Source organism: Scleropages formosus, chromosome 16, assembly GCF_900964775.1.
Source record: "Scleropages formosus chromosome 16, fSclFor1.1, whole genome shotgun sequence".
Taxonomy (NCBI): domain Eukaryota; kingdom Metazoa; phylum Chordata; class Actinopteri; order Osteoglossiformes; family Osteoglossidae; genus Scleropages; species Scleropages formosus.
Window position 1 is genome coordinate 8,933,435 of NC_041821.1, and position 14,703 is coordinate 8,948,137.

Genomic DNA, 14,703 nt, shown 5'->3' on the forward strand with positions numbered 1-14,703 from the left:
CCTTAAGTTCATGCTGGACTGATACTGTCTGATCGACAGGGCACAGGTAAAAGTGTGCGTACGAGTAAATACGTGCATGTGTGTGTTTCGGCATCAGTCAACGTACGGATACATAGTTGTGTGTATCTCACCGCACAGGTGTGTATCTGCGCGTGTTTGTGTGTGTCTCAGTCTCAGTGAGTGTGTGTGTGTGTGTTTCAGTGTGTGCCACTGTGCCAGTATATATGCGTGTGCGTGATAGCTGTCGCTCGCATTCATCTTGCGGTGCGAACCGCCCCCGCCTCCCCTCCTCCGTGCTCGGTGGGATGTCGGAGGAAAATCACCTCGAGACTCGCAGTCGCACTGAACTCATCCAGGTTTCGGAGGTAGGTTTGCGGCCCTTTGCTCGCTCAACCTGCAGCTCTGTAGCGCGCAGAGACGTGCGATTTCAGCGGTTACATTTGCTACCCTTTAAAAGCACACACTCCCACACAGGCAGATGTACGCAGCGCTGTGGGCCTATAAATACACCGTGACTCTCGAGACTGACCTTGCTTAGTAAAGCGCCGCCAAGACACTTGAGTGAAGTAAACACTCCAAACACCATGAGCCCGGCGGTCGGGCAATCGAGACGTGTGCCGTTACAGGGGAAATTTGAGCTCGCTGGTTTTGGCCATTTTGTTAAGTGTCTGGTCAAATATCAAGTAGCACTTCAGTCACTAATGTGCGCTGGGTCTAATAAAATATTTTTTACCTTAACGGTGTCATGAAACATTAATGTCATTTTCAAGCATTTGCTCCTCATTAAATAACAAGAAACGGGCCGTTTTTTTTGGCATCGCAAAGGGTTTTGTAAACCTCAAAGGGTGCGTTTGTCTTATAACGTGTACTTTACGCTGCAAAATGAAAACATATTTTATTATAGATTTGCATATTTGTTGGAAATCACAAGACACAGGCAGGCTCAGGGACTCAAGATGCAGTCCTTCCTCAAATTTGTCACTTTTTAAGTGTATCAGATGTGTATGTTCAGCAGGCTTTCCCATAATAATTAAATGATTCCCTTTGTGATACAAACTAAAATTTCTGTCACTTATAGTGCACTGTTATGGTGGAAGATGATTTATAAACATGCGTTGTGTTAAGCAGTTTCCCTTTTAGAGCTGGTTATTGTCACTGTATGGAAACAGCATTAAAATTATTTTATTCCATTTCACTGTCTTCAGTTCTCCTAGAGTCTGTTTCAACATCACAGTTCAGATACATACATTTTGTATTTGCGTGTTTTTTTACGTGCACAGTAAGGGAAATTGTATGCAAAATTGGTGACTTTTAAAAAAGTTGCTAAGAGAAAAGTAAAAATTTTTTAGGGACCCTTACCGCTCTCAGAGTTGGAGAAGTGTTTTTTTCTTAATTTGTACAGTAATAAAGTATCTCATTGTGCAATAGTTACAGGAGGTTGTTGTACTTTTGCTGAGATGCACGTCGCTTTGGACAAAAGCATCTGCTAATTGAATTTATGTAAATGTAAATGTAAATGGAAGGGCAGAGATCCACTGGCCATAAGTCAAAATACATATGGATCCTCCAAGATAAGCGTGCATATGAATGAAAATGAGACTGTAATCATGTGCTTTTACACTTTTTATTGCTACATTGTTTTTTGGATGTGCACAGTGATATCGATGGTACTGCCAGAGGAAAATCAGTGCGGTAAATGAAATTTATGCCAATTCTAATTCCAATCTGACAAGTTTTCATGACCCCCCCCCCAAAAAAAATGAAATGCTGGAACTGTTCATATTGCAGCCATGCGGAATGTATGGAAATTGGTTCTTGCGAGCTTGTGAGGATTTAACCCAAAGTCCTCCTCGTGCGGTGTGCATTAGTGAAAGTGCGAAGTGCTGCGCGGGGCAAGCTGCCATCCCGCACGGCTCCCTGAAGCGTAAGGTCACCCAAAGGTTTACGTTGCCCGAAGCCGTACATTTTGCATTCAGCTGCGAGTCTAACGGAGTAGCCTGTCAGCGGCTGGCCCTCATTAGCATGTTGGTCACATACCTTCAAGGAAGAGCTGAAAACGCTGGTTCTAGCCCAGTTGTGAGCTTCCTCCTCTGGGCCAGGGTAAAATCAAGGCAACACCACAAGATCTTGTAACATATAATAGTGGGACTTGCCAGGGAGCTTATGTTAGACTTAAGGTTAAACGTGAGGTTTGTTGCTGTCTGGACCCATGTGGTCGGTGTCTTTCTAGCTAGAGCCTGCTGTTATTCTCCCGTAGAAGCATTTTTTCCATCCATAAACATGCATGTTAGGGGATCCGCTCGTCCGTCGAACAATGAAATAAAGGGAAAGGTGCATCTGTGGTTTTTTTCCCCACGTGTTTTTCGTGATGCGCCTCAATTCCCCCAAACACACATCACTCCTGCCTCCTGCATAAAAACAGAATTTTCATAACTAGCTATGGTTTTCATTCCACTTTGGAAACAAGATGCAGCAAATCGATTTATGGCCCTTCAGTAATGTGGAACAGAGCACAAAAAGACATATATCTGTCTCGTGCCCTCTCTCCATCCTCCTTGTCCCCTTCTGGCTCTGTGATTTGTCTCCTTCCCTTCCCCTTTTCGCCAGGTCACTATTCTTCCCTGTAAGGTATATAACAGATGGCAGCGGTTCGCTGCACAGAATTAGACTCGTGCTGCTCTGTTCACCTTGTGAGTGTGTCACCGTGTTTGTTGCACACCAGAGCCGCATCAAGGTAAAACATGATGTAATACTGTAAACATCTTATAGAGCCACGTATAAATCACTGAAATGCACTCTGTACGGGTTATTCCACACGATAAGAGCGCAATGTCCATCTGATCCACGCTGTCTGATTCGCATCTGATGAGAGGCCTCATGCACAACGCGGCACCGATCACATCTAGAATGTACCGCGTGCTAAAAGAATGACTATCGATCGCTTTAATAACGTTACCGATACGTTATCTTCGGCGGAGGATGCTGTCTCTCAGAACTGAGAGCCGCTGCGGGATTGTGCAAACATCCGTTTGTGCGCTTCAAGTTTCTCTTTGCAGCGTGGCCGCCGGTCGGCCGGCCGGTGCGCTTTATTTATAGCTAATGGAGTGGGGCCAAAGTGCGGTACGTCCAGCTTTCTGACCTAATCTAACTGTTATTCCAGGCCAAACTGTAGCCAAGGCCTCTCGTTTTCTCAAGTCGCCTTTCCTTGCTGTCAGTAGAAAGAAAACTGAGGAGGAAAAAAATGCAGGGACTGTACGTTTTTGAGAACTGCACCAGTACTTGTGTTTACTGCTACTACACATAACAGATTTAAAGTGCAACCGTCCATGACAGCTCCAGTAGAGAGCCGCATCTGGTAAGCCATTCGTCTCTCCGAGTAACTTATCTCCTCTTATCTGGTCACATGTGGTTGTAGATTTGTAGCTGTCGATCCGATCCGGTAGAACGTGTGAAGTTGGGAGCTGGGGGGGCCGCAGAGCCGAAACGCAACCGTGCCGGCGCCATCCCGACCGAAACCAACACCGCAGTAGCACGGGGACATTAGGGCTGGCATTCGAAATAAATAGAAAATAGGAAAAGGGCTAGCCACCCCATCCCACCCCATCCCATCCCACCCAGACCCTCCCCTACCCCTTGTGGCCGAAGGGGTTGCGACATCCCATTAAACTTATAATAGATTTGATAATGGAAATTTCCCTCTCCTTAATTCCATTTACTCAGAGGGTATAAATGTAGAGCGCGCCAGTGTTAAATTCTTTGAACAAGGAAATAGGTTTAAGTTGAGGGGGAGATAAGAAACAAATAGCCCCTCTTTCCCGTAGGATATTGGCACATTCGCGTTTCCTTCAAAGGAAGCCGCTGCTCAAATATGTGAATCGCGCCGATTCTGCAGTGGCCGTGTTTCATTACACACATGACGTATTTAATACTCAAGAAGCATCTAATCCCGGGTGGCTTCTGGGTCAAAGTGTCATAACTAAGGGGATCATTAAAACCCCTCTCTGCTGCTGTGTGTAAAAATAGATTTTGTTACTTAAAATATTAATGCAACTGTCTTTTGCTGCCTTGATTAAAGGATCCGTGGATTTAGTTGCGCAAATGAGTGTTGTAAATTCGGTTCATTTTTTTTATAAACACGATGGAATGCAAAGTGTGTGTGTGTGTGTGTAATATCCTGTTCCATATATATGTACAATTAATTTCTATAGAGCTCTATTTCCGCACAGTCAGATACAGCACTGAAAAGGGGATCAAGAAACATAACAATAATTATATATGCTGAATGTATATATAATATGCACTTAAGTGTAATATACGCTTAAGCCTTACTAGTCCCTCTCTTAGTCTCAGGCTGCCTTTTGAAGAGTTCTACTTGAAGAAAGTATTTTTTATCATTGCTTATGCAGTGCAAAACATTCACGCAATTAATGGGCCCTCTTACATTAGATCTGGGCATTTGCTTCACAAAGCAATTTCTCTGAATGGAAATTCACTTGCAAATGCAGTTTTAATAGTGATACATTGAGCGCTGCCGCCCAAGGGTGACGGTCTGCGCCGTGGCACGTATTTATTTTTTGAGATGGTGTGTTTGGAGCGTCACGATGGCGAGTCAACAGGAAATATCTGGGCGCACACTCGAAATGACAGCAGATCGAGAGATTTCTAGGAACCAATTGCGTCGAAAAATTAGCTAACTGTCGAGCAAAATTTCTGACTTTGCCAGAATTTCCTGTGCAAGCTTAAATATTCACGTCTTAATAGCATTCGCTTCAAGGATCCATGTAAAGTCACACAGTATAATAATTTCCACTTAAGGGGGTTATCTGAAGAATGCAACGTATAATGTGTTCTGCTGCAAATAGTTGGAAAATATCTCAGCAGCAGCAGCAGCTTGCTCTAATACACATATGCAAATAAGTGTAAATGTAAGCATATTTTCATACGTGCTAAGAGCAGAATTAAAAACTTTACTGGGTTTAAATGGGGGGAGAAAGCTAGTTTGTTCTCCTTAGGTCTTTTTTTTTTTTTTGTATGCTAATCTAAGCAGTTGATGCAACTGTTTCCCAAATTCTTGATGGTCTCTGTACAAAGGCCTACAGAGTTTAAAGCTTTTTTTAAATTTTATTTTAATCTAGGTGGATCTGGAGCACCTGCACCGGTTATATATAGGCACCCTGTCAGCGTGGCGGGCTTTGAGATGGGTGCCTCGATTGTTTTGATTCAGCAAGGCAATCCTCCCCCTGACAGTTATTTTTAGAGGGGGTATCGGTATTGTTGAGCCCTCGCCACTAAAACTGTCTGTTTCGCCGAGGCGCCGTCACAATAGCTTTCAGCCCTGCTTTGTTTGTCGATTTGAATGTGAATCGACGGGCGTCCCACCCCCACCCCGGCGACGCCACGGTCCGTGAACGGCTGAGATGGCAGGAAACAAAAACTTAAATAATATAAATTGGTGATTTATTTTGCGGGTGTAAATTTGAGTCATACGCTGGGAGCGGTGCGGGGCCGCCGGGGGGTGGGAGGTGGGGCGGGCTCCCACATGTTGCCGGTTCTGCACATTTGGCCTAAATGAGGCGACACTAATGGAGAGCGCAGGATGTATAGGAAGCTCTCTGGCGAGGGACCGTGCCTGTCCTTCTCGAACCGCTGCCTGCACGGTAGGGTGTGGGGGGGCTGTGGGGGGGGGGCAACGGGGACATGGCCTTCGGCTTCAGCCCACTTCAGGAGCACTGGCCAGCGCTGGCAGTGTGAGGCATGGAAGTCATGAACCTGGCTCTCTCTGTCTCTCTCTCTCTCTCTCTCTCACACACACACACACAATGCAGAAGGCAGGATGCCTTCGTTCCTCAGGGGTGCTGATTCGGGCCGCGCGAACCAATTGCGTCGAACTCGAGGCCTTACGGTGGACACTTTCTCAATGGATCACTGGAGCCAAGCTGCTCTACTACACACTGCTTGGGAAGGATGTGTGTGAGATGGCTATACACACACTCACACTCTCATACACATCATCGTTTAAAAAGAGCATCCTGCGATCAGGGCTGTTTCGTGTGTGTGTGTGTGTGTGTGTGTGTGTGTGTGTGTGTGTGTGTGTGTGTGTGTCCATTCAGTACGTAGTGCAGCAAAGCATCAGGAGGGTTGACCGCACATCCTCTCGCACTGATATCAATTAAATGCCTACTGTGCTTTTTTGAACATACAATTTAAAAAAAAGTGTGAAATCCCGTCCTCGGGTTTTGGGAAACTGTACACACACAGCACGTGCTGCTCGCTGCTGTCCCAGTTAGGGCTCTGGGACAGATGAGAGCCGGTCCCCCCCAACAGCATCGGGATGGGAAAGGATCGCGACTCGAACGCCTCGGCGGTGCCACTCGGGAGCGACCACATCGGCCGCGCGACGGTGCGGAATGCGTTCGCGTGCAATGCCCCCCCCCCGACTCCCCCCATCCACCCTCTCCACTGTCTTAAAGTGATACCGACAATGGCTCCTCGCCCACTGGAAAGACTGCCGTGATTAGCTGAAGGAATTGGCTGCTGGTGTCAATCACTCCCTCCCCACCACTCTCGCGCGCGCGCGCGCGCACACACGCACACACTTACACACAAACACTCGCGCGCGCGCATGCACACCGGCTCGCGCGCTACTTCTCTCAGGTGCGCGAGGGAGACGGCAGCATTCTGCGCGCGGGCACCGGCGCGAGGCCAGCAGCTGCCGGGCTCCTCGCGCACCGGCGTCCAGTAGCCCGCGCGTCTTTTCCGCCGCTATAATCCTTGTCGCGGAGAAAAAGGGGGAGGGGGGGTGGGGTGGGTGGGTGTGTGCGTGGGGGGTGGGGGGAGTCGGCGCGCGAGAATAATGGTGAATAGAGGCAGCGGATCATTCCAGCTGGCCGCCCTGTAGAGAATGGGACTGGAGCCTCGCGCTCTGTCGGCGGAGCAGCAGCCTTTTAAGGAGTTTCTCCCGCAAACTGGTCCAGATCGAGGGTCTGCCGTTGCGCCTCTCCTCCTGCTCCTCCTCCTCCTCCTCCTCTCCTCCCTCTCCTCCTCTCCGCCCCCCGCAGCGGGAGTCCCGCTCGGCTCGAGGTAAGCACGCGCGCGCGCGCGCGCCGGGCTCCTCGGGGAAGGATCGTCCGATGCGTGCCGTAAGTTTCCGAGCGCCTCTGCTTCTTCTGCTCCGTCACCTGTCCATCCATCGTCTCTCCATCACGTCCCCGTCCACGATCTCCGCTTCATGACCGTGTGCCCTGCCTGTGCGCGCGCGAGCCCAGCATCCTTCGTGGCGCTCCGGCCACGCAGACCTGCGATCTCCAGCTCGCATCGCACGGGAGCGCGTGAAGCGCATCACATCCTGCCTGCTTGTGTGTCTGTCTGTGTGTGTGTGTGTGTGTGTGTGTGTGTGTGTGTGTGTGTGTGTGTGTTTGTATGCGTGGCAGCTGCGGTCCAGCACAGTGCAGGGCTTCGCGACACCGGAGTGTGTCGGTGTGCCCGGGAGAAGCTGTTAAGAGTGTGTGTGTGTGTGGTCTCGCCGCGTAAGTGTCTTGAAGCCCCCCCGCGGTAATTGATGCCCAGTCTGTCTGTCGCGGCTTCCTCCCTCACAAGTGTTGCTTTCGTTTGGGTCGCTTGGTTTCTGGATGGATTTCGGAGGGATGCAGGACGAGGCACGCGCATCGCTTGCCGTTCTTAAGTAGTCACTGCGCACCGGGGACCACCTTGCAGGACTGTCCTCACCATGATGGTAAACAGGCTGACGGGGGCGTGTGTGCGTGCGTGCGTGCGTGACTGTCAACTTTCGCTCAGTCCTGTGTACGAGCTGCCCTGTCGCTTTACTTAACTTTCATTTCGTTGCGTTAAAAAAATCAGTACCGTGTGTACCAAGTTGCTGCCGGTGACTGTGTGTGTTTGTGGCAGTTTGGGAAAGTGATGGAAGAACAGAACTGGCCAAGGAAGGGGTAGAGAGAAGCCTCGACAATGATAGATAACGTGACTTTCGGCGGCTTTCTTCCTCAATTGTAAACTTATTTTTGCAGCCGCCGATGATGCCGCACACGTTGTTTCACATTGTTTCACTTCAAACACAAACCCTGCGCTCGAGTTGCCTGCTCCTGGGACGCGCTGGCAGGACCTGCCCCCTAGTGGTGGCACTCAGAGGGAAGGCGGTAGGGAGCCCTGGCATGGGGGTGGGGGTGGGGGTGGGGATGGGGGGGGGGGCGGGTATGATTGAGGGGCGCAAGGTGTGTGGACATCATTCACGGGCCGTCCGGATAAGTTGTACAGTGTGTTTCCAAGTTAACGTGACAGTGCAGAAAAGCGGGGGCCATATACCAAGTCCTGCCAAAGTCCTCGGACATGTTCCATAAATCAGACCCAGCCAGTGCGTGTGAAGCTGTTTGGTTTCTGTCCAGATTTACTTCCCACTCTGCAGGGGGAAAAGTAAGATAAGAAATCAAAAGCCCTTCCTTTGTGTGCCGATATCTTTGTTCCCCCGTACGCTTAAGTGGCTCTCGGAAGGGAAATTGCAGCACATCCCCGTGTTAGGAGATGAGTTAAAACGGGTCTGCTCCCACATTCGCGCCGTAGTAAAATTACTTTGTGAGATTTTCCCACAGATAGAGAAAAAAATAAGGCAGGCTGTTCTTTTGCTGCGTAATACCAAATTGCCTGTCTTCGATTCCGTGTTGCCCAAGTTACACTGCTGGTAATTCGCGCTCGTGATTTTTCTCATAAGATCGCTGATGAATAGAACTGTCGTGTGCTTCAACTGCATGCAATTTATGTGGCATGAATGGCTTTCGGTCTGTCAAAATAAAGATCATAAAGTAGCATAGCCACGCTTTATCGTGTTCATCTGAGGTGCGATATTCCAGTTTAGCTGCAAAGTAATGGAAAACAAATTTCCGTTGTATTTAACATTTTGTTTCTCTTACTGGATTAATTACATTGACCGGTGTTGCTATTAATACGCTTTTTTTTTCCTGGAAAGGCCCCTTTGCGTGATTTAAAATGGTTTTCCAGAAAGATGTGAAACCGAATTGTCGCGCCTCTCTAGTTCATGCGTATAAATCAAACTACCAGTTGCTGTTATGAAAAGCCCACAATCCCCAGCTGAAATCTTCGTCATGTAATATCAATGCTGGTGCCACCCTCGGGAGCAAATGGCCACAGCTGGCATGTGGCAGAGTGTCTGTTGATGGAAACGCCCTGGAGGCTGCAGGGCTTTTCCCGGCCCTCAGGATTAACCTCTCCCCAGACAGTTTCGCTCGGCAGCTGCGGGACGTGCACGACAACCGCAGCTCAGGGCGGCTGCCGCTTGGCCTGCCCAGCAGTCGAAAGCAGCCCCGTCAATCAGTAAATAACACCATCGGTTTCCTTCTCCAGGCTCACACCGCCTTTTTCTCTTCCTGTACCCCCAGATAACATCCAGGCGACTGCATCAGGCTTTGGCTGCTGGAATCGTCAGTCCACTTTCTACAAGAAGGTGCGATCGCCCGACGGTTTGCTGCTACCTCACCCACCCCGCCTAAGTTCCTCCCTCCGAGCGGGCCGCCTTTGCCAAAGCTCCTGTAGGACAATCCTTCATGCATTGCAATGGTTACATGAATACATTTTCACTGCCATAGAGCCCTGCAGCTTCTCCACCGTGGAACTGCTTTCAACAAGAGCTGCAAAGAGCATCAAAGATCAGCATTGTCGAGGGCTGAAACGCCGTCACTCTCCCAAACATGAACTTTGTCACCAAGATGCGCAGGAACCTGCGCCGCCTGGTGATCCTGCTTGCCACCTTCTGCACGGTCAGCATCCTTGTTTCAGCCTACTATTTGTACAGTGGCTACAACCAGGAACTGGAGCTCTCCGATAGGGCGGCCGCCATGGATTGCGGGGACCTCAAGCTCCTGCCTTATAGGCTCCTGGAGATGAAGACGGCGAAGCCCATCGACACATCCAGGAAGGAACCTGTTGTGCTCGTCTTTGTTGAGAGCCAGTACTCGCAGTTAGGCCAGGATATCATTGCTATTCTGGAATCCAATCAGTTCCAGTACCACTCGGAGATTGCGCCCGGAAAAGGTGACATTCCGCCCCTTACCCACAAGGGTAGAGGACGGTATGCACTCATCATCTATGAGAACATGATGAAGTACATCAATATGGACGTGTGGAACAGGGACCTCCTAGATAAGTACTGTGTGGAGTACAGCGTGGGAATTATTGGTTTTCACAAGGGCAATGAAAACAGTCCACCAGTTGTGAAGCTCAAGGGCTTCCCTCTCTACCTTCACAATAACCTCGGCCTAAAGGATTGCTGCGTCAACCCTCGCTCCCCTTTGCTTTATGTCACCAAACCAGAGGTGGACAGGGGACCTTTGCCCGGGGATGACTGGACCGTTTTCCAGTCCAACCATTCCACATATGAACCGGTGCTGTTGGCCAAGTCCAGGCCGATTGAGAACGGTGCGGCGCCAGGCCTCAATGTGCTGTCCCTCCATGTCACGGTCGTCCAGGACTTGGGCCTCCACGACGGCATCCAACGAGTCATGTTCGGGCACAGCCTTAACTACTGGCTGCACCGACTCATCTTCGTCGATGCCATCTCCTTCCTCTCCGGGAAGAAGTTGTCCCTGTCCCTGGAGAGGTACATTCTGGTCGACATCGACGACATCTTCGTCGGGAAGGAAGGCACCAGGATGAACGCCAATGATGTTAAGGTAAGGAAAGGGAGAACTTGCGAGAACGTTATCGGGATAAGGGCCCCATCAAGAGGGATAAAGGGCTGAATGGCTTTCATTCACACGTTCTCACGTTCAGGCACTCAGACCCCACTGAGGCAGCCCGAGGGCTCCACTCAGGCCTTTGTCTCCTGACTTCATGACTTACCGAGCCTCTTTCAGGCCCACGGCTGGGCGGGTGACAACAGCATAAAGCCGTCAAGTTATGCAAAGTGATCCTCCCTCCCCATTGAGAAGTGGCAGAAGCAGCGACTATTCTCTAGAGGTTATTACGCTCCGGGGTGGCCGCAGAATGGGCTCGATTCCACAGTTCAGCGCGAGTCCCGACAGTGCGCCGACGGCCGTGTCGCGACATTCGTACCGCAACGCTGTTGTGAATAACAAGCATTTCTCACTCACTGCACATTTATTACGTTTATTTTATAGGTGGTTCCTTTATCATTTACCGGGAGCATTTGTATGAGATGTGGAAGTTTTGTTGCCATTTTCATGTTATTTGAGGTAACGGCAAAAAAAAATACTCACATTAAACAGCAGAAGAATGAAATACTGCAATGTGGAGCTCTTGCGAAATTGTGTTGCGGAATGTTCCATATTACGATCCCAAAATGTCCGAGATACAGGGCAGAATTTAAACATAACATTTAAAAATTGCCATTACCCTGCATTCAATTGTCCTGAGACCTGAAAACGCTAAAGTAATATAATGAAATGTGAAAGGCCCCATTGTTTCATTAGGGTTGCTGGGTAATGGGAGGTCAAGTGACAGGGGACTTCCTGTCTCTGGACGGGGACAGCGAGCTGGTTAATATCCAGAGCATAAAAAAAATCCAGCTTTCACCATGTGATTGTGTGATTTGTTTGCTACAGTTGCACTAATTATTTTTTCCCTGCATGATTGTAGTTTGGATTTTTGGTCTCAAAAAGCATCCTTAAGACCATGACCTACATTGTTGGACGGGTCTCATGTGTTCCAGGGGCGAATCTCTGCTGGACTATTAATTTAATGCATTCCAGACTATATTCATCCACTGAAATCCTTGCTGCGGATTCCGTTAAAGGCACACTTAATAAAGATATTATATGTCTCGAGTTCTAAATGAAATGACTTTTAAAGGTCTGACACGGTGGTGCAGTTCAGTACAACAGACAAGGAAAACAGTCAGAAATCATTTTAACAAAGATCTGCGCTGTTTTTTTTTTTTTTCTTTTTAAAGTTTCTTTTTTAATCCATTAATGTATTAAAAGGTTATCTGCATGCATTGTGACTCACCCCCCCAAATTTGGCATTAGCTCAGAATGTGCCCTGTCACAATATTGTTGGAGCTAATTTAGAGAAAGGATATAAATTGCCTTTTGCAACAGTTTTGTGCAAGGCAGATGGATCACGCAGGAATTAGGCCCATGTGCCGGGCAGACTGAAATGTCAGCGTTAAACTCCCGGAGTGATCACAAAAGCAAATCAAATTAGGTCCGGGAAATTGTGCGCCAGTCCCTTTTTTGATCCCATGTCCATCGGCACATTTGCATATCCCACTTCCCCAACTTCCGTTGCGCCATCTGTTTTCGGGTGGGTGCACGCCGGCTGTTTTTGTTTTCTTCCTCCCCACTTTAGAAACAGGTGGACAAAATCGCGAGGGCGGAGTCAAACCCCTGTTTGTTTCATGTGCCTGCTATCTTTAACTAAGCCACTGGAAGGAGATGAAAGCAGGTGGCTAATCAATGAAAAGCCATGTTTGGTTCTGGCAGGAGCCAATAAAGGCTCCCGAAGAAGAAAGCAAAACCCAGAAGACACATCCAGGCACATAGAAATATAAATGTGTGTCTCTCTCTCTACATATATATAGATAGATAGATAGATAGATAGATAGATAGATAGATAGAGAGAGAGAGATTTATACGTTATCCTTATATTGCACTAAAAATATGATATACATTCTTTGGTATTTCTTAATTTCAGATAAAGCTATTTAAACTAGTTGGACATATGGCTATATGGGTGCCAGCAGGTAGTGTAGTGGTTTGCTGCTTTGCAGTGTGAAGGTTCCTGGTTTAAATTCCTCTCCTTCTTTGGTGCCCATAATTAAGGTACTTTTCCTGAATTGCTTAATAAGAAATACTCCTCTGTATGAAGGGGTAAAGAACTGTAAGTTTCTTGTTGGGACAAAGAGGTCGGCATCATGGAGGTAAATATACAAAATTGTATGAGGTACTTTTATGTTTAATTAGAATTCAGTTACAGGTACTGTGGTGTTTCGGAAAGTTGTCTTGTAACGTGAAGGTTGCTGGTTTGAATCCTGCTGTAATACTATTGATCAAGGTATTTGTCCTGAAGCGGTTCAATAAGAATTCCCTGCTCTATAAATGTGTCAATCACTGTTGTTTTTCTCACAGTGTGAACAAAATAAATGTTCATAATAATGTGACATTTCTGCAAGCTGAAAAGTAGTTTTTGACTGGGATTTCTCAGTTTATCTGTGGTTGCAGTAAAGCCCAATATAATGCTTATATAAAACGAGGTGGGTAGTAGAGTGTGACTGGTCACGTACACTTTGACTGCATAATGATGGCATATTGCTCTCTAACTGTATGCAAATTTTCCACCCATCTGATACCTGTCAAAGTAATTTCTTCAATATAGCACTGGCATATATGCAGCTGTGTTCTGCCATACTCACATATACAACTTTTCGTCTTTCTTTTGCAAATCTACAGCTCAGAAGTGAAACTGTGCAGGCGTTCTATGCGAAAAGCACAAATATAGGTATGTCGGATTACATCCATTGGGTGAAGTACAATTAAGTAATAAGATACACTGAAAATAACCCACATGCGCAGAATTACGGAACGCGTCACAAGCTCTTTCTTACAATTAACTGTGATGATTCAAAAAGCAAAGTACGTCAGGTCTAGACGTTTTGTTTAGACCTGAAAAAGAAAAAAGAAAGGCATGCATTTGAAGACGTTCCAGGGCTTCGCGTATGTTGTCAATTTTCGAAGCGTTCCTCAGGAAAACGTTCGGTAAAGGCAAATGCATCAAAAAAAAGACCTGTTATAGAGCGGTTGCCTGCTAACGCTGTTTCTCATCGGAAGGTTGTGTCCTCATCTTGTCCATGTAGTTGCTGAAGTAGGACGGAATTCCGTCTATTCATTAGGCTTTTTTTTTAATGAGGGAAACTGATTGTACCTGCTGTGTCCACACCTGTGCCACGCTTCTGCATGGAAGACTCTGCACTTTCCGTGTCATTCTGAGTTAATCACAGCCACTTGGCGTATTCTGGGAGACGTGGGAAACTGTCGCACGCCGGAGTGGCATCACGTTCGGGGAACATCGAGCATTTTGACAACAAGGTGTTGTTCAGGAGGTGTAAGAGCAGGTTTGAGTTTGGAGATGGGTGCCAGAGTCTGCCAGACTTCGCTGGTGTCTCCGACGCTCGGCCCCCCGTGGTGCAGCGCTAAATAGCCACTGGATTCATCTGCACGTGTCATCAGTCAACAGCGGATGCTGGAGATTAGAATGTCACTCTCCCGCGCTCCGCTGACATATCCGCACCATTATGGCACTGAGTAATGACTCGAGCGTCTTGAGGCCTTTGACAAATGGGCTCCGAAATTTTTGACCAAGGTCTTGCGTGCATAAAATATTTTGCTGCCTCCCCCGGCCCCTTTTGCTGTTCCTTCCACAGTTCGGGTCTGGGAAACTTTTGCTATTTGTGCAAAAAGTAGAGACCAGGTCAGGTGATGAACACCAGGGTTCAAGGCGATGTCTGAACCTTGCTTTCACTCAGGCCTTCACGGTTGCATTTTATAGTGAGACACCGCCGCATGCATATATATGAGGATTATGGGAAAGAAGAAGGAAAAAACTTTTACGCAGTTTTCTGACACGGGAAACGCGTGTCTTTGTATCTCGCTTCACCTGATTTTTCTGAAAGTCAGAGTGAGTTGAAAGTCAGGCCCAGGGGAGAGTTATCAGCAGGTAACG

At 47.8% G+C, this 14,703-nt stretch overlaps 1 protein-coding gene across 1 annotated transcript in view; it reads left to right on the plus strand.

The window, feature by feature from the left end:
• Positions 1 to 6,832: 6,832 nt before the first annotated feature.
• The window catches only part of ndst3 (N-deacetylase/N-sulfotransferase (heparan glucosaminyl) 3), a 74,576-nt gene continuing 66,705 nt past the window's right edge, over positions 6,833 to 14,703 (plus strand). The window contains exons 1-2 of the mRNA XM_018735639.2: positions 6,833 to 7,139; positions 9,408 to 10,697. Coding sequence (XP_018591155.1) covers positions 9,717 to 10,697 — 981 coding nt within the window. The 5' untranslated portion in view covers positions 6,833 to 7,139; positions 9,408 to 9,716. The remainder of the gene's footprint in view (positions 7,140 to 9,407; positions 10,698 to 14,703) is intronic.